This window comes from Aulonocara sp. 'chitande type north' Nkhata Bay, linkage group LG8 (assembly GCF_057382095.1).
Source record: "Aulonocara sp. 'chitande type north' Nkhata Bay isolate Kocher_YH1m ecotype deep benthic linkage group LG8, A_spYH_male_GT1.1, whole genome shotgun sequence".
Lineage (NCBI taxonomy): Eukaryota > Metazoa > Chordata > Actinopteri > Cichliformes > Cichlidae > Aulonocara > Aulonocara sp. 'chitande type north' Nkhata Bay.
In genome coordinates this window covers 15,799,448-15,818,274 of record NC_141351.1, presented here as the reverse complement: position 1 = coordinate 15,818,274, position 18,827 = coordinate 15,799,448, and the positions used below count along the sequence as shown (strand labels likewise).

The 18,827-nt window shown below is 42.3% G+C and overlaps 1 protein-coding gene across 4 annotated transcripts in view; it reads left to right on the top strand.

Moving 5' to 3' along the window:
* LOC147323482 (zinc finger MIZ domain-containing protein 1-like) overlaps positions 1–18,827 on the top strand; it is a 113,587-nt gene that overhangs the window by 85,645 nt on the left and 9,115 nt on the right. For 3 of the 4 annotated variants that reach the window (XM_086303861.1, XM_086303863.1, XM_086303862.1), the window contains one exon: positions 18,510–18,645. In XM_086303861.1, coding sequence (XP_086159987.1) covers positions 18,510–18,645 — 136 coding nt within the window. Of the gene's footprint in view, positions 1–4,328; positions 5,255–18,509; positions 18,646–18,827 lie in introns of those variants that run through there. The other variant, XM_086303864.1, reaches the window with a different exon arrangement.

Here is an 18,827-nt window from a genome sequence, read left to right as displayed (position 1 = left end):
AGAAATAGACCTTTATCTTCATGACACCTGAGCAAAACTTAGCTATAATATCCTATTGATTTCAAAATGTAGCTGTATAAGAAGTTTAGACAATGTTTGTTAGATATTGTAAAACTATCCAGCAGACTGGAATTGGAAAACCCATCATGCAGTGTGATTTTTGTGAGTTGATCTCTGTAATGGATGGACTCAGGGGGGTTGTCCGGTTGTAGTTCTTTTCCCTTTGTGGCCCACAGTGTTGGAACAGATCTGGGGGAGGGGCGTCTGTCTGCTAGTAGTGACCTCTTTGTCAATGGGATTAGCCTGCTCTATTAATCTGTGATTACTCGGACTGTCTTACTGCAGGGCAAAGCGATGCACGTGGAGCTCTGAGGACTTCAAAGCAAAGACATCACTTGCTCAGTCTGCAAAAACTCATCAGGGCCTCACCTCTCCCTTCTCCATCCACAGGGTACATTACAAGCCCCGTTAGGCCTGTTTCATCAGCGTCACCGGCGGTTCATTCCGGTTCGAGAGCCTCTGCAAAATGCTTAATGGCGATTTTTCCTGCAAGAGAGACAGAGTGGCACATTCCCAATCGTTTGCGCTTCAGCAAACTTTGGGAATTCCTCAGCTCTAAAGAGTGAAAGGAGGTTCCAGCTGAAGTTTTTCAGCCCCTGAAGCTTTTCATTCTCTCATGTAACAAACGCCTGGTGAACTAGCTATTCAGCAGATAATTAGTTGGGCTTGTTACACTCATTTTTACACCTTTTTGCCAGGCTGTTTTTCAAGTACGATCAGTAGACATTGCTGGTTTTAGTTATTAGTGTTAGCTTGATATAGAAAAAAATATCCAAGCAATTTTTGCTTTTGTTTCGTCGTGTTTAAAATCAAAAGGTGGTTTCCCAGTTTTTTAATCGGTTCAAGCATAAACAAGCAGGAGACAGTGTAGGAGGGGTGTTGGGTTTGTTTGCTAAAGACAAGGAAATGTGGCCACGTGTAGAAAAGTCAAAGCTCTGTTTACATTTTCTATCACAATTTGTAAGTCAAGTCAGTTTTATAGGAAATAATGTAAACTTGGCTTGAAAAAGCAAAAACCTTCAAGTCAAATGAGTTCAAAAGTTTGCAAGTCTTGCCCCCCAAAGCTGTGTTGCAAGAGTTAAATGAAAAGCGGAGGATAATACTGATGCAAGGAATGTAACTTATTTCAAGTGAACTTTGTTTTTTAAATGGAAATTCCCCTGAATGGGATATTCTTTTCAAAGAACAAAGATGAAGATAGACAAAGCTAAGGTTAAAATGAACACGTCTAAGACTTTTATTCTAAGTACTGACTTGGTTGAATTCCTTTGTATTCTTGGGTGCATGTGTAAATTTCCTTTAAAACTGTCGTTTCAAGTGCTGATCATTCAGCGGCTTATGCCTTCCAGTTAAGTGGTGCTTAAGATGAGGTCAGATATGTTGTTGGTGAGCTGTGGAAAGGTCTCAGTTTCTACACATAATAGAGAAGTTGAATATACACATGCCTTTCTGCAGGGCTATAATTTCTACTCTTGGAGCTTTCCACACCAAAATATTTTTTTCTGTCTCCTTTCACTCAACGGGTTTCAACATATAGTTTAGCTGTGGCTTTTCCTAAATGGAGATTAACACAGAAGGCTAAAAACATTGTTGGTGACCTTGTATGACTCAGAGGTTAATGGGTTAAATGAATCCAACCAAGCAACCAACAATCTATCCAATTAAGATCACTGGTTGGCAGCACGGTGGCACGGTGGTTAGCACTATTGCCGCACAGCAAGAAGGTCCTGAGTTCAATTCCACCACAACAGGCCGTGGTCTTTCTGTGTGGAGTTTGCATCTTCTCCCTGTGTTTGCATGGGTTCCCTCCGGGTACTCTGGCTTCCTCCCACCGTCCAAAGACATGCAGTTTGTGGGGATAGGTTAATTGATTAATCCAAATTGCACACGAATGGTTGTCTGTCCCTGTGACAGACTGGCGACCTGTCCAGGGTGTACCCCGCCTCTTGCTCTATGACAGCTGGGATAGGCTCCAGAAAAAATAGACCCTGAAAAAGGATAAGCGAATGGATGGATGGTTAATCAAACTGAGATGTCAATTCAAGAAACAATTGGTGGCTTTATTTCAGGGTCTTGGTGGAGCTAAAAAGCTGCTTAAATGAGCTTCTGCAAAAAATAAAAAATGTTTTTCATTATTACAAATATGAATAATATCTTGATAATAAATATGATTTCAAATAATTCAATTCAACTTTATTTATCTTGCGCCAAATCACAACAAAAGTCGCCTCAGGGCGCTTCATAGGTACAGAAAAAAACTCAACAATCATATGACCCCCTATGAGCAAGCACTTTGGCGACAGTGGGAAGGAAAAACTCCCTTTTAACAGGAAGAAACCTCCGGGAGAACCAGGCTCAGGGAGGGGCGGGGCCATCTGCTGCGACCGGTTGGGGTGAGAGAAGCAAAACAGGATAAAGACATGCTGTGGAAGAGAGACAGAGGTTAATAACAGATATGATTCAATGCAGAGAGGTCTATTAACACACAGTGAGTAAAAAAGGTGACTGGAAAGGAAAAACTCAATGTATCATGGGAATCCCCGGCAGCCTACGTCTATTGCAGCATAACTAAGGGAGGATTCAGGGTCACCTGGTCCAGCCCTAACTATATGCTTTAGCAAAAAGGAAAGTTTTAAATAACACTTGTATACTTTAATTTTTCTTAAAAGAAATCTGATTCTGCCGTTGAAATGACAGGAGCCTGCTAATACTTGCTGAATATTTGCTTGACGATACATGCGCTGTCAGTGGCACGAGTTTTCAAACAATAACAATTGTTAGAAGCATGTTTCATGAATGAAGTTGTGCTGCGTTCTTTTTCATTTGGAAGTCAGATCTTGGCACTGGTGGTGATTTCGTACCCAGGGTAACAGTGTGCCAGTAATAGAAGTTGGAAAATGGGCTTTGTTTTTCTCTCTATCAAGGTAGAGCCATCACTACCATTACCTGAGGGACCCGTGTGCTACAAAGCTGGACTAATGGGTTAGCAAGCTATGGCGACCTTAAAGTCAGAGTTTTCTGTGCCAGAAAAGTGGCTCTTTCTCTCTCTTTTTTTTTTTTATCTGGCTAACTTATGCTGAGCGCAGCCTGTCTAGGCTGGAAGAACCACATTTTTACTAATTGTATTATTTTCAGCACGTTATAAGTGCAATGGAGTCACTAGAACTATAGATTTTCTGCAGAGGGAATACATTTTAAATGCGCAACTTGATTAACCCGTACCTTAGTGAAAGTAAAGAATGATGCTCAGCACTGGAGTTTGTATGTGTTCACTTGGTGACATAGAAAATGTATAGATGTTGTTTACACTTGGTTCTAATCTGCTGCTAAGTCTACTTCACACTGCTGAAATTACAGGCACTAGAACACATATTAAATAACTAAATTTAATCAATACGTTAAATTTCACTTTGATCTGATGACAATCTAAAGAGTTCCACATCTCCTTAAGTAGCCTATGAGACAGTAACCGTTTCTAATGTTTAAATACGTGAAGAAATCTATCCAGTCGAAAGTTTCAGAGCTCTAATGTGCAGCCTTCACAGTAGAAATGAACAGCAGCACAGAGAGTGCACTCAGCGTTAAAATAACTATATTAACTGAAATTAAAATGTTTATTTTACTGCTCTGTGCACTAAATTCCATGATTAACGACTTTCTGCTGCGTTTATCTCATATTATTTGCATCAGCATTGCGTTTTACTGTTACATTTTTTAATGATTTGGAGGACACAGCACTCATAGGCATTATTCTGTGCAGAAGAAGAGTCACATGATGCATGACATACCCCTTTTTTATGTAAGCGTGCACAGATCCTGAAGCAGGTAGCACTGATAAACACTATTGTGATACCTAGTCTTAAACCCATTATTGTTATCATTCTCAAGCAAGCTAACATAAACATAAAGAAAGCCAAATACAGATTCGGGGAACCACATTAGGGGAACTTTTGGGTAAAATAAGGGAGATGGATATGAAAACAGACTTTGGCTCCAGTTATTGTGGTATTTTAAAGATGAGTTTTAAAGGCCTGGTTACAGAATCACTAAATCCACACTGTATCCACTTTGGACAATCTGTGTGGGGGGTTTTTGTACTTTGTAATCACTTAGACGTGAAAGTCTTCCAGCCAACCGTGATTGATGTGTTAACTTGCAGCAGGGGTGCTGGGCTGTAAGTCACCCGCCGTGCACTTAGCTGATAGTAAATACCAGGAGAGCAAATACAGACAGGAGAGACTAGAGATAAGAGCTGTTGAGCTTGTCTGTCCTTCCTCCTTTGTAGTTGTTGCAGTTATTATGTCTGTGGCAGCAGGAGGTGTAGCATCTTCAGCTATGCCCCATATGGCTCAGTAATTTACTGTACAAGAAAACTGGTTGTTTGCATACTAAAATTGATTTACATTGTACCTTATGTCTCTAATTAAATGCTTATTGCAATTTTTTTTTAGCAAGAGATCAGTTTCATTAATTTGACACCCGATTTGACTCGCTTGTGGTGAGTGCAAGTACTTTTATTAGCGGATGACAATGGAAGCCCCTGCGCTGCCTCAGGTGGCTTGTGTACTCACAGTTTACATGTTTTATAAGTGTGTAATTATTTATCCAAAAGCTTACCCGGGCTCATGTGTGCTGAAAGACAAATGTGGTCTAATTGGCCCCTCCCTCGCTGATACCAACCCTCTGCGCATCAGGAAGCCACAACGCCCAGCCTCCTCCCCCCCTCCTCTTCCATGCCCCTTAATTACAATGACTAGTTTGATGGATTAAGTCGACTGTATTGCAAAGAGAAGGTTCGAGGGCTGAAACCGCAGATTCGTGTACCTGCCTGAACCGTTTCTGACGGGGCCCGCAGTGTTTCTCCACTGCAACAAATGTTGCTTTAAATGAATTGATTGAGGCTTCTTTTACTCGTTGCTCTGGACTCAGGCCAAGATACAGGCTGTCTAGCACATTAGGCACCACCCCCCTTTGCAAGTTTGAAATGTGAGCTGCCTGCATTTTTTTCCCCTCTCCTCTCCTCTCCTCTCCTCCCCTCCCTCTCTCTCTCTCTCTCTCCCTCCCTCTCTCTCTCCCTCTCCCTTCTGGCGAAGTGGCTGTGGCTGCTTCTGTGTGATGTGTGTATTGGGAGAGCAAGCAATGGATCACTAGACAGAAAAAGAAGATACATCAATAACAGCTGCATACATCCGAGGTGAGGAGATAAGCATTTGGTTCTCTCTCTCCCTCTCTGCCTGTCCTCCCACCCTCTCTCTCAAGCTCTCTGTCCCCCCCCCACCCACCCACCACCACCACCATCACCCCTTCCCCACCCCCTTCTCAGTCTTTTAACCCTTTCCTGCAGCAGAAGCCGGTTCCTAATTTTGGTGATTTTTTTTTTTTTTTTTGTCACGATGCGTACCTGCATTCTCCTCTGACCACAAACGCGTGTCCTGCTCTCCTTCTTGTTGCTGTTAGTGCTGTGTGAAGTTGCTGTTTTTCTTTTTTCTTTTTTTAACAGCTTATCCCTGTTTTTCCTCTCATTGTCTCTGGGGTATTTGTTGCTTGAGTGCAAAGAAGCCGGTGGCAAGTACAGCAGGAGCCCATTAGCAGTGACTCCATCTGTGATTGGTTTTGCCTGCGAAACACAGAGAGCAGCCATGAATAATTGATGTGTATTGTGCAGTCAGTCACTGGACACGCAGGGAGAGAAGAGAGGAAAACAGAAGCTGCTGCCCTCAGACACCGAGGGAAACAAGGGGGGAAAGAAGGAGGGAAGGGGAGGAGAGGGGTTCGGAGAGAGGAAGAATGTTATAGAGAAGAGAGAAAGGTGGGAGGGATGGAGAGAAACACAGAGCAAGAGCTTTAAAATAGCCCCTCAGTAGTGCAAAGATTAGGCTGTCTTTGTTCTGCTGTTGCAGATTTGTGCTCAGAAGTGTTTCTAGACACATGAGTTCCCTTTTTTTCTGTTCAATGAAGAGTGAGAAATAAGCAGGGACATTGCTGGAGTTAGTCTGGTAGAAATGTGGGTGGCATTTTAGACATGGAGAGGAGACTGAGGAAGAGTCTTTGCCACAGCGAAGAGGACCGGGCTGCAAAGCTGTGAGCTGTCAAAAGGAGGAGACAACAGATAAAGACTGCTGTGTTTGTAGAGGGTGTACTCAGTGACAAGAGGGAAGGTGGATCTGCTGCCACTGCTGTTGCTGCTGCTGCTACTCACAGGAACTTCACATTATTTCACCCCTAGGGGGCAGATAGAAGGCTGACTCCTGCATTGGTGGGTGCAAGCAGGCACCCTGCCATGTCTTAAACTAACGGAATGGGCTTTGACAGTATGACGAGTGCCTCGCAGCGCCCCGCGTGATAGAGTTGCAACAGCTGACTGCTGCATTTGACCCACTTACAGCTCACACAGAGGGGGTCAAAATGGCCTTGATTATCTCTCTCTGAGTTGCTCTGACCTACTTGAGGCAGCGTTTTTCCACGAGACTCTTGGCAGTTTATCACACCCACTCCCCTCAGTGCCACACAGTGCAACCAGCCAGGCTCACTGCTGAGGCACATGAAGGAATTCACTGGGTTCAGTTCACTGTTCTGTCACGGTCCAAGAGTTTAAACGGGAGCAACAGGTTTCAGTTTAAAAATCTGACTGCAGCGACTCAAGTGAGATACCAGTAAAAGCACTATTGTGGGTATCGCAGATTTCCCATTATCCAGTATCAGGCACTGAAGGGTTCTTGGTGTTATTATTGTAGGATCATAACTTACAATATAAAGCATGAGACAGCTGTTGTGATTTAAATTAATAAAATAATACAATCTAATATAAAATTACATATCTATTAATGTGGTGATTAAGTGGTGTCCTGTACTATATTTATTTTCTGCGTCACCTGTCAAACCCAACGCCGTGTATTTAGCACAAACTGCAAAATGAAGTTTTTGTTACGATTAAGAGTCAGGTGTAATTATTTTCTCCCACTGACGCCAATCGAACACTTCGGTCTCCAGAATTTCGGTTGTTTATTGTTGGCTTTCTCTCCACTGAGAGGGTTTTTGTTTAGCAGTGCAGCAAAGTCAGTCAGTCAGTACAGCATTTGGGCAATTATTCAAGTAATTCTTTGCTAAAAATGTGTCTTTGGGACAATTACCAACATGGTAAGACAAAAACTAGGCATCCACACTTCCAACTGTTCATAACTGTTGCTTTGTCACCTTCAATGAATCTCTTGTTCTTTGTATTGAACATGTTTGGGGGGGGGGTTCACACCAAGTTGTGAAATTGCACTTTTGGACTTTTTTCTTTGAAGTTTTTCGAGTTCCAAATCAAAATAACAGCACGCTGGAGCATGCCGATTGCTGATGCCATTTGTATACTCGTGGAAAGTGCAGGGCCCTTTGTTGCTTTACTTTAATCAAAGAAAATGCACTGTAGGTAATTATAGGCTGTAGTGTGTTTACACTTCTCGTTATATTGTGAAACCTCAAATGGGACTTTGATCGCATTTGATATTGAATCTTCCAAATAACAGATGTTAAACTATGACTGAAGACAGAATGAGGAAAAGAGTCTCAAGTTTTGTAGTGGTTTATACAGTTTGTGATATTATAAGTGCTGCTGAAGGAAAACACTGGGCCTCTTATGAAAATAATTAGACTTTTTTTGTACTGTTTTATAAAACCAAAGCTTATTTCATGGTGTGATCCGCACCTGAAAATATAGATAATCTTAGTTTTAAATTTGCATGTAGTTGCCAGGTGTTACTGTGGGTGGATTCTCCTCCTCATGTCAAAGCGGGACACGAGGGCCTCCGCCTACTTGCTGTTCTTTATCTGACAGAACAAACAAGACCAACTGAGAGCAGACTGCAGCAGCTAATTTTATCTTAATTTTTGATTAGTTCCCCCGAGTAATCATACATTTGGTCCTTTTTTAGGGAGTTGTGCGAAGGTGGAAAGCACTTCATCTTCATGTACTGAAGAAATTAGGGAAATGTCTTATTCAGGTGGGAATGACATGACGTAACAGTAAGAAATGTCCATAATTTTGCTTATAGTAGTATTTTCAGTCATAGCTGATTCTCAGGTAGTCAGTGGCGTACAAGATATATTTTACCATCTGGTCACTGACGTGTGTTTTTGTTTGTAAAGGGGAGCAATTCACAATCAAATGTGTGTCATATAATGAATATTTTGTGAAGTAAATTGTAAAATTTGAACCCTACAGAAACCAGCTGCTGCAGGAGATGTCAGTCTGACTCAGGTACTTGCCATATATTAAAGTGGTGCACAGAAACCCATTGGCTCAGTCCAAGCAAACATACTCATGTTGTAGCTGCTGTTGTGTTGTCTGTCTGAGTTTTACAGTATGAAGCATGTCGCACATGTATTGCCATCTTGCTTGTGTCACAGTTCATGTTTATGTTCTCGGCTTTTTGTCCAAACCATAATCAGCTGTTCCTGAAGTCATTATACCTCTCCATACCCACTTTTGTAAACAAGTTAGTAAGACTTGGGTAAGCTGCACGTACCTCAGACTTATGCAATGAAACTTTATCGATCGGAAACAAGCATACTGACGTTTTATATATAGATAATAGTAAAATGGATATGAGTAGAGGATGTGAAAATAGTAATACAAAATACACTTTGTGAAATAAATGGACTGTATAGAATAGGATAGATGAAAAAAGATGATAAAATTGTTGCAGGAATCTAGTTTAAAATTCCACACTATCAGTCAATTGTACAATACTGCTCTTGAACTACCCGTCATTCCTTTATATTTTGTTTCCAAGGAGTCAGACTTTCTTGTAAGTGATTTTAAAAGGTTTTTTAAAGTAGTTTTACAGGCTTTCTGAAGGTCTTTTGATTTTTCATTTGGACTTTTTATTGTTCTGTCATTCCTTTTCAGTCCAGTCCCTGTACCTGACTATTTTCAAAGGAATGTTTTTTCTTTGGTAAAACACACCACTGGCCTAACTGTTCAAACATGAAAAAAACACCTAACTCAACGCTTGTGTCTAAAAATAACAGTCAACTAAAAAAAACAACGTTTTGAACTGTATTTTAAGCACTTTCTTACTATCAGCCTGTCACAGAACACGTAATTTGTTGCCATTTCTTTAGTTGAATGTAAAGAAAACTGTTTGATAGACATAAAGAAGTATTTTGGCATCAACAAGCTGATTCCTAAAGACCTATTACCCAAAAACTTGACATGGTGTGCAGTGCGTCCTTAAAAAGTTTGAGGAAACTGGATAAATGAAGGGCAAAGGAAGAAGTGGCACGGCTACAAATCTGCAGCAGGTGAACAGTATCTGAAAGTCATGTCCTTAAGAAATAGGGAAAAATCCAGCAAAGACCAGACACAGAACCTGAGAGATGCATCTGGCACTTCAGTTGATCCATCTACAGTTCACCAAAATCTCATCAGAAATAGTCTTTGTGGAAGGGTAGCTACCAAGAGGTCATTCTTAAGGAAAGGAGGCCAAATTACATAAGAACTGGACTGAAAATCAGTGGCAACAGGTTTTATGTAATAATGAATCCAGATTTGAAATTTTTGGTTCAAATTTTCCTCGATATGTACTGAGGAGGTCTAAGGAGAGGTAAAAAGTGAGTGCCTAGAGCCATATGTAAAGCATGGTAGATGCTCTGTCATGTTTGGGGCTGCATTTCAGTCAGTGGTTTTGGAGCTCTTGTCAAAACTGATGCAGAAAAGTAGCATCAAATTTTTTTATATACTATAAAATATCATATAGAAAGTGTCCAATTGGCTTCATTTTTCAGCATCACAATGATCCCACACACACTATTAATGTATTAAACCTGCGATCATCTTCTCAGAGAATGCAACAAAAGATAGTCCACATCCATAGAAGCGCTACAGGATTATCCTTCAGAAAGCCTGGAAAACTAGAACTTGACCTTGAACTTTTTTTATTGTCATTGTACAGTTGCCTGCACAGCGAAATTAGATAACAAGACCACAAAGGTGCAAAAAAAACCTCCACTATGTAGAAGTTACAGGAAACATTGTGGGGGTGTATACAAGGGCATCATAATATAATATAATAAATAAGGGTGGAAGGGCCATGGTCATTAAAGATAGGGATGGCAATTGCACATCTGCCAAGATATTGGACGGGACACAGTCAGTAGCAATAGCAGCAACATAGCCAATCAATAGCAGCGACAGAATGACTGTATGGGAGAAGTCTGCTCACACTCTTAATTAACATTAAGCGTTCTGACAGGCCACTGTCAGAACGCCAAAAATTGTCAGAAGACTTCCCAGAGAAATTATAAGGAAGCTTGCATAAGAGGCTGTGTTAAAGAATAAAGGTGGCCATACCAAGTATTGACTTACAAGCTTGTTAGAATTGCCCTGTGTACTCTATTTCCATGTATATGTAAATGTGTCGGTAAATCACAGGACCCATTTTGCATTTTGCTAGCAAAATATAAAGAAATAAGGGGTGGCTCAGGACAGCACTGTATAATATTTTAAAAAATCATCAAAGACCAAGAAGCACTCAGTGTCAGAATAATGTCGGCTTGGATCAGGTTTGAGTTTCATTGTTTCCGTTTGGCTTGAATGTTTATCACGAGGGGGCTTTTTATTCAAATCCTGATCTGTTGCACATATGGAAGTCTCTAATGAGCCTAGAGGGGTGCCAAGACCAGACCCAGGTTCCACTAGTGTCAGCTTCTACTGTATTTATAAAGAAGCTTTGACCCCAGGCCTACTGTGTAAAGGTCACAGGTGAATCAGCCACCAGCGAATGCAGTCGCGACACTGCCGGCCATGCCCAGCACCCTGAGGTGGGCACAACTCCAGGCACATCTGCTCCATTGCTAATTAGTATCATTGTAGACAAGGGCTTAAGGCTGGGCCTTTGTTAATAGCAGCCTGTTGCTTGGGGAAACAGTCTGGCCCCTGTAAGCTGCTTCTCTGCAGGTCTGCTCAACTGATAATCTGGTTGGAGAACTCTACAGTTAGATCAACACTCTGTTGGTATATTGGCCATTTTTAGTCAGTGAAATGTGTTTCATCGAATAAAGCGGATTTCCATCATTTGCTGGGTCTTACTTGTTTTCAAATTGTAATTACTTTAACTAGAAGTAATATAAACATATTTGCTGTTTTACTTTTCTTTCTTCTGCATATTTCCTTTGATTTCCACCAATTTCGGTATAGTTAGCATGTCTTGAGACTTCAGTTTAGTTAACTTATTCACACAGCACAATACAATAGAATAAAATTACAGCATTATAACTGTGTGATAATCCAGTCCTGATTATTCGTTTCTGGCTAAGGAGCCATGCAATGCAAGTGTGACTTTAACAAAATGTTGATTTTTATAGCACAAGATTAATTTAAAAAAAATGTCCACGTTTTTAGTTGTGACAGATCTTAAGAACAGTTTTTCAAAAAAGCTATGAAACTTGACCTCAGGCACTTTTGTTGCCAGACCTTAACTCCCACATTAAGACATAAAGATGTAGGTTTGGAAGGAGTTTTGCTGCCAATCAGCTTAATGTATATTTTAACAGACTAAACACTGACGCTGGGGAGATGTTTGGCTTTAATGCATAGAGTACTAATCCTCAGCAGGGGGTGCAATGCTAGATTTCCACCTTCATGCTTAAAAGAGACACTGAATGGCGTGCCCTGTTTTAAATGGAAGAGATTTGTTGCATGTGCCAAAGGAGATTATCTTTTAAAACACTGCCCTGCTTAGGCAAGGGTTGGTTTCTGTGTTACCATGACCAAGAAATGACAGTCCCACTGATGAGATCTGCATTAATCATCTGGAGATTGTGGCATATATTGTATCTTGTTCCAGTTGGCATCCAGTTAGTCCTAAATCATAATCCTATCTGAAAATCCTTATCTGAAATCTGAGAGCACTGCTATTATTTTGAAGATACATGTTTTAAATTTCCTGCATTTTCTATATAGATAGATAAATTTGCATGTCAAAGAGGTTAGCTGGATATTTTATTATAAACTTTATTTTTTTAAATGTACTACAGCACCATTGGTGCGACATTAAGGAACACAGGATGTTAAAACAGCAACCTCCTTGTCTTCCTGCCTCCACATGGCCACATATGCTTGTGGCCTCAGTAAAACCTTTTTGGCGGGAGTCCAAGCGTCCCCCCCTCTTCACTTCGCCGGATGGACATGGCACGACATTGTGGCCATGTGGCCAGCAGGAGGCTGTATTTAAGCCAGGGCAGCTCTGAAATGGGCCATAAAACCTAGCCAGCAAGTCTGGCTCCCCGTGAGGCAACGGGCCTAAGTACTCATTGACAAGACTCCAATATTACCGAGAGGGAGAGTGGCAGAGGGAATAATGTAAAAAAAAAAAGATGAGGTACAGACAGGAGGCAGTTGTCTGGCCTACACAGACATGCTGTTTTATAGCTGTTAGCACTAATACTTTCAATCCACATCAAAGCTGATCTTGCATTGCTAACACTAACTTTCATCTTTCAATGAAAGATGCATAGCAGTCATGTGAAATCGCCCCTTAACTTTGATGCCGTGTAGCAGCCATGATACCAACATGTGCCTACTTTATACATCATCCCCACCTCATCGGGTTTATGAAAACCCTCAAATATGTTGCATAGCCACCCAAATTTAAAATCTCAAACTAATTTGACAGCCCCCATTTCGAGTTTGCCTCTAATGTCAACAGTTTAAGGGAGTGAAATGTGCACCATGTGTTTAAGGTGTTTCACCTGTGAGCTTCTACCTAATTATCCAGACATGGATGAACAAGTAGCAATCTTCTGGCCTGTCGTGGGGTGACAGGTCCGTAACCTGTTATACACTCGCCTTGCTGGTGAAAAAGCCTGCATGACGAACATGTCGCTTCCATTTCATTATCAAATTGGCATCAATGAATAATTCGTGGCATCTGTGTGAAGACAAAGAGAGACCTGATGCCTGCCAGGTTGGCATCCGTGGCTCTTTGGTTACTGTGTGCATGTCAGGCAGAGCGGGAGATGATTTACGATGCAGCTTGCAGTTTACGCAGGAGAGCTCAGCGGTGACTGGGCCTTCATAAGCGACGCCATAGCAACTACTTATTCATGTAGTTTTCCATACATATGTTGAAGAAAATCCCAGAGTTTTATAGTTCTGGGAAACCTACATGAGGCACATAAGTGAGGGATTCTTTGGCTAAAACTAAAAGTGGTTGTTTTGCATGGCTTCTTAGGTGCTTTCAGTAACCAGGGATACCGGGGCTCCCTAGACTCTGTCTTCTTTTAATTGACTTTGGCCTGCAGGAGGCTTGTGTCCATTCAATCCTTTCTGGGCAGAGGAGGGAGGGTGGGCGGAATCGAATGTGAATAGAGCGCTCTCAGAAACCAAAGAGTGCAGCCCACTAGAGCTGCTCTTGTTAGTTTGCTCATGGTCTTTGTTCTCCTTTCAGCCCTTCTGGCTAAACGTCTTCAAACAAGCCATTTAGGGGTCGTGATTCTCTACGACAGGTTTACTGCGAAAATTGGACTTCACTCCTATGGCTAATAAGGGAATAAGCGAGGAAGTACTGTCGATAATGTGACTCTGACGTGATGACAGGATATGTGCTGTGCGTTTGTGGGGAAGTTAGTGACCAAACCATGTGGGACAATGCCAGGTGGGACTCCAGGGTTGACAAGGGAGCAGGTGTCTATTACATACAGAGCAGAGGGAGGGGGAGGCAGAGAACGGGTGCGGATGAGGATCATAGAAACTCTTGGCATCTGCGTTACCTGCTGCCTCCCTTGCAGTGCCCTGCCAATAATGGAAGGAAAAGGAGGGAGGTAGAAAATGAAAAGGAGTAGAGGAAACTATTCTTGAGGCAGCAGCAAGTGTAGGGGTGACCTTTGTAATAGCAGCTATTCATGTGTTTAAGGTTATATTCTCCCTTGTAGCACATGGTCCTTAATCATTATGGTGCTCAATTTTTTTATTTTTTAACAATTTCTTAAAAGCACTAATATACACTGTGTAATGACATACAGTGTTAATGTCTGTAGCATACATGAAGTCTGCATGGAAGTTTTTGCCATCCAGTAGCAACTGCAAAAAAAGATGTATTTTGTTCTTATTAATTTAATATTATTATTCATCACGGTATTTGTTTTTGCATACTTTGACTTACTTTGTAATATGAGTGACAGTTGGTAAGTTGGTACTGTCTGGCGGGCAGAAGCTTTGCGTTGGGGATGATTTTACTGGATGAATGATATTGACACAGGAACATCTGCCGAGTTTATTTCCAGATTTTGTAAATTGATTGGTCTGTGTTGTATTTATAGATGAGTCCATGGTATGTTGGGCATGGGCATCACCACTGTGGTGGCTACAGTGGGGCAGCTGTGCAAGTGGAAAGATGACGTTTCAATGTCTGAATCCTCCAGTCTGCATGTCAGTGTGTCCTTGAGTAAGCTGCTGGACTCCAAATTGCTTCTGATGCATAGAATAATGTGCTGTATACACGTGTGTGAATGGGAAAATGCCTTGTGGTGTAAAAGGACTGCACGTGCACATGTACTGTGTAAAATCAATACGGTTTACTAAACTGAGATTAGAAGGTAATGCTGGCTAGCTTGGTTAGCAGCAAGCTAACTCACTAAATAACCGACCTTTATTGGTTTAACTGTGTTAGAATATTTTGTTTAATTACCTTGTTAGTGCAGAAAGAAAGTAGACCTTAAAAATAAGCTAATGTCCCAAAAAGCAAATAACTTTACACACAACCTTACAATTGAAATTTTAATTGAGATCTCTCTAGCACTGATAGTCACATGTTAAGGTACTACAGTGCAGCCACTTGGCCTACATAACAGTATATGGTAGTCACTGTCATTTTTTTAACACATGCCTATATAGCTGCCTTGTTGCCTACAGCAAACTGATACATGAAACTCTTAGAAATGAGCAAAATTTTAAGAATCTTTTAACAGCACAAAATAAATTCTATCAACCTCCATACAGATATCTCGAAAGATGAACATCTAACTTTGCAGTCAAATGACAAAAATATTAATGTTGCAATCTGGGTTAACTGACCTTTTATTAAAAGCTCTTTGTTTTCGGGAGAGCACGGCAGAGCCCAAATCAGAGTGTTTAATCAGCACAGTTTATCTCTCTGCCTCGTGTCTGCATGGGCCATGGATGGAAGGTTGGGGGAGCATTAGGCTATCATTGGATAGAGCATTGAATAACTGTCAGGGATGCAGTCCATGTCATTTGTCATGTCTCCCTGGGGCTTTATGACAGCAAGTGAAGCTGGAAGCTGCAGACCCAATCACTGAACCACCCATCTAGTCCCAGCAGATGCGTTTACCACCCTTCGCCATGGTTGACCATCAGGCTGGGCAGCTGAGCACCAGAATATCAATACGGCTCAGACTCAGCTGGGCCCCTGGGACCATCTACGAGGCAAACAGGATAGCCTTGTCTCCTTATGGAAGGCAGAGACTCATTGCCGCCAGGGAGACCAATGTAAACATGGCAGAAGGATGCTCTCTAGCACAAAATGCCAGTTTGATTCACTCCAGAATGGTCTTTGAGATTTGGAAGTGCAACACCTGAGACAATTATCTCCAGATTTGGCTCTTCTCAGAGAGACAGATGAGTCTATTGAAGGGCCGTCTGTGGGAGGAGTGGAGAGGAGAAACAGTAATCCTTTTGTGTTCCTCATCTGCACTGTCCTGAGCCGTGTTTGGGTGTAGGACGAGTAGGAGGGAGCGACTGAAGAGAAACGAGTTGGCTGTTCCTCCTCCCGTCATCTGAAACCTGAAGTTTATCCTCTGAGTCAATGACAGGGCTTCTCCTTTAAACCGGTTGGTGCTTAGTGGAGGTGGTAATTTTGTGCAGAGATAAGCCCTTTATCTAATGATGGGGTAGAATAATTCTTTAAGTGGCAACACTTGTGATTCCTTTTCTCTCTCTCTCTTTTTTTTTTCCTGTTTCTCTCAGATAGCCGATGTATTGTCATCTTTCTGCTATGTTCCACGCGGTTGTTGTTTATGTCCTGCGGCTGTTGATGTCGGCCTCGGCGTGAAACAGGGACGCTGTCTGCTTACCCAGACGGCCCCACAGTGGCACAGCTATGGGATAAATTGTGGAGACATGTTTATCAACATAGAAGAAGTGCAAGTTACCCCTTGTTGGAAGAGAATAATGGGACCTAATTGAGCTGTAACATGCTGGCTGGTCGCCAGGCCCTTGAATTGAAAACTCTCTCCATCAGAAGGGGGTCTGAGGAGAGGGAGGGTGCTGTTAAAAACACTGCAGGACGTACTAACATAGATGTGAAACCCGTAAACCTATTAGCCACACTTGGATCCGGTTTTTATCAAATTAAAAGTAACTCAGGAATCTGCGCCTTTACCTTTGAGCGTGATGCTTTTAGCAGAAAGTGCACCTGAGCGGCCTTTTCCGTCAACTAAAGCACAGCCGTGGTAAAGTCAGATCAATTCTCTGGAGGAACAGCACAGCCTGTCTCCTGGCACCTGCCTTGCCAAGAAGAGGAGGGGGAGGAGGAGGAGAGAAAAAGAGAGGGAGCGTGAGCGGGTGGGAAAGAGGAAAAACCCAGCTGCCTCTGTGCCTGAGCCCCGTGCTGCTTTTAAAGGAGTGGGAGGGAGAGGAGAGGGAGAAGCAAGGAGACTGCTGGCACCATCTGTACATGTCTTTTGTATTCCAGCCCTCATCTTTACACAGAGTGAGGCTGGTGTGCTCAGTGTTCAAATGAAAGGATAGGAGGTGCCTTTTGGGGTGCAGTGCTCTGAGAGGAGAAGGTGTGTGTTTGTGTGTCGAAGCAGAAACTCAGTTTTGTCCTCGGAAAATTCGCCACACTCAGAGGACATCTTGTGTCCTATTTATTTTACGCCTGTGTGTGTGTGTGTTATTATAAGCTCGTGCTGTTTCTTTCCTTGTCTGAGTGTGCTGGTAAGCTTGTATGGTTTGCAAGCAGCCATGTGTGGTCAGATGTCTGGGTTGCCATGTTTGTGATGGGAGTCAGAAGCTTTTGTTTGTTCCTCCTTCCTATCAGCCCCATTAGACTGATGTCTCCTCTCTCGCTGATTCATTCAGCCTTCTGTATTTTCTTTATTTTTAATCTCGGTTGTTTCTCCCTTGTGCGTCTGCATCTGTATGTGTGTGTGTGTGCGTGTAATATGTGGCAGCCCACCCTTGCATGTGGCAGCAGGGTGCATCTGCCTGCGAGGACAGCGCGCACTGTCTGTTGTCATATTGACGTGGCTTTTTTGCGCGAACCGCAGCTGAAATCACCAAGCACTCTGATTCACCCACCCCTCCCGCTCCTTACTCAGCCTAGAAGTGCTGTGAATCATAAGAGGAGGTGGCTGCCCTGCTCTTTGATTGAATCCACATTCCCTTTCTCCTCAGACAGCCACAGAGAGAGGCTAGAAGGAGGCAGAGGAAGTGAGAGGGAGAGAAAAGGGAAAAGTGAGTCTTTTGTAGTTGGCACAGTACAAACACATGCACTGCAGATGAAAAGCATATGATTCGATCAAACGCACTCTGTGGTAGCTACCTAACCAAGTGGTAGGTAGGTGGGGAGAAGGGAAGGACTGGAATTCATTTGCAGGCCCAGAGTGAACCCTAGTGGCCATGAGCTACAGTGGCATGCAGGATTTAGGCTGATCCTTTATATTGCAGCTTAAAGGTACAGGCTTTGGGCTCTTAAAATGTTCCAACATTTCTTAGAACAAACACAATCATGATTTAGAAATTTCTGTCCACGGGTAGACTTTTCAAACTAAATTAAACTGAACAAAAAGTAACAGGATAAAAATATTTTAAATAGCAGAGCCTGTGCATGTGGGTCGCACATGGCTATTTATGCAATGACATTTAGGTGTGGTTATGTGAGTATTAGCGTAAATATAAGCACAGTTGATATAAATCAATGGCCCCAGTGTGCACTTGTGTGAGGTATGAATATAAGCTGTTTAGTGCATTTCCCCCAAACACTCCTGTTTTCCCTCACATGAAATATGCTTATTCACTAACTACAAGTGCCAGAAAATAAACCGCCCTAATTTTGAAATAAATAATTTATTTACTAAATAAATAAATCATAACAACCTGTAAACATATCACTCTTGAGCAAACATTGTTTTTCACATCTCATGAATGATAGGATGTCTTTGTGTTTAATGTTGTTGCACTGTTACATACTGTTTGCTTGTTCCATTTTGCAGGTACCTTGCACAGAATATAGCTCCACAGTTGTGCCATAGGGTACAATGCATATTTATTTTTGTGCACTTTTTTCCAGTCAGGCCATTGCTTTTTGGATTTTTAACATGAACTTTTGCTCAGAAGTGTTTTGCTTTTTTTGTTCTTAAGTGCTTGCAATAGTAGGGTGGTACCTCTGTAGTTATTTCTAACAGGTCTCCAATAGTACTTATGTACTCTGCTCTCTTTCCAGCCCTCCTCTCCTCGTGGTGTGAGGAGCTTGGACGCCTCCTCCTCCTCCGTCACCAGAAGAACAGGCAGAACGAGCCTCCAGGAAAAGTGCCCATGCAGCCCCCCATGAGTTCCATGAAGCCCAGCCTCTCACATGGGTCAGTGTTCACTGCTGTGCTTTTTGGCTTGCGTGTGAGATGTGTTTGTGTGTGTTGGGTATGCGAACAGACAGACTGGGCCCTTGGGGAAAGCCCTTCCTCTCTGTGTGAGGCCCGTTGTTCCTTATGGATCAGTGGCTAGACAAACTGCCAGACAAACTGCATTTAGCACAGTCAATAGT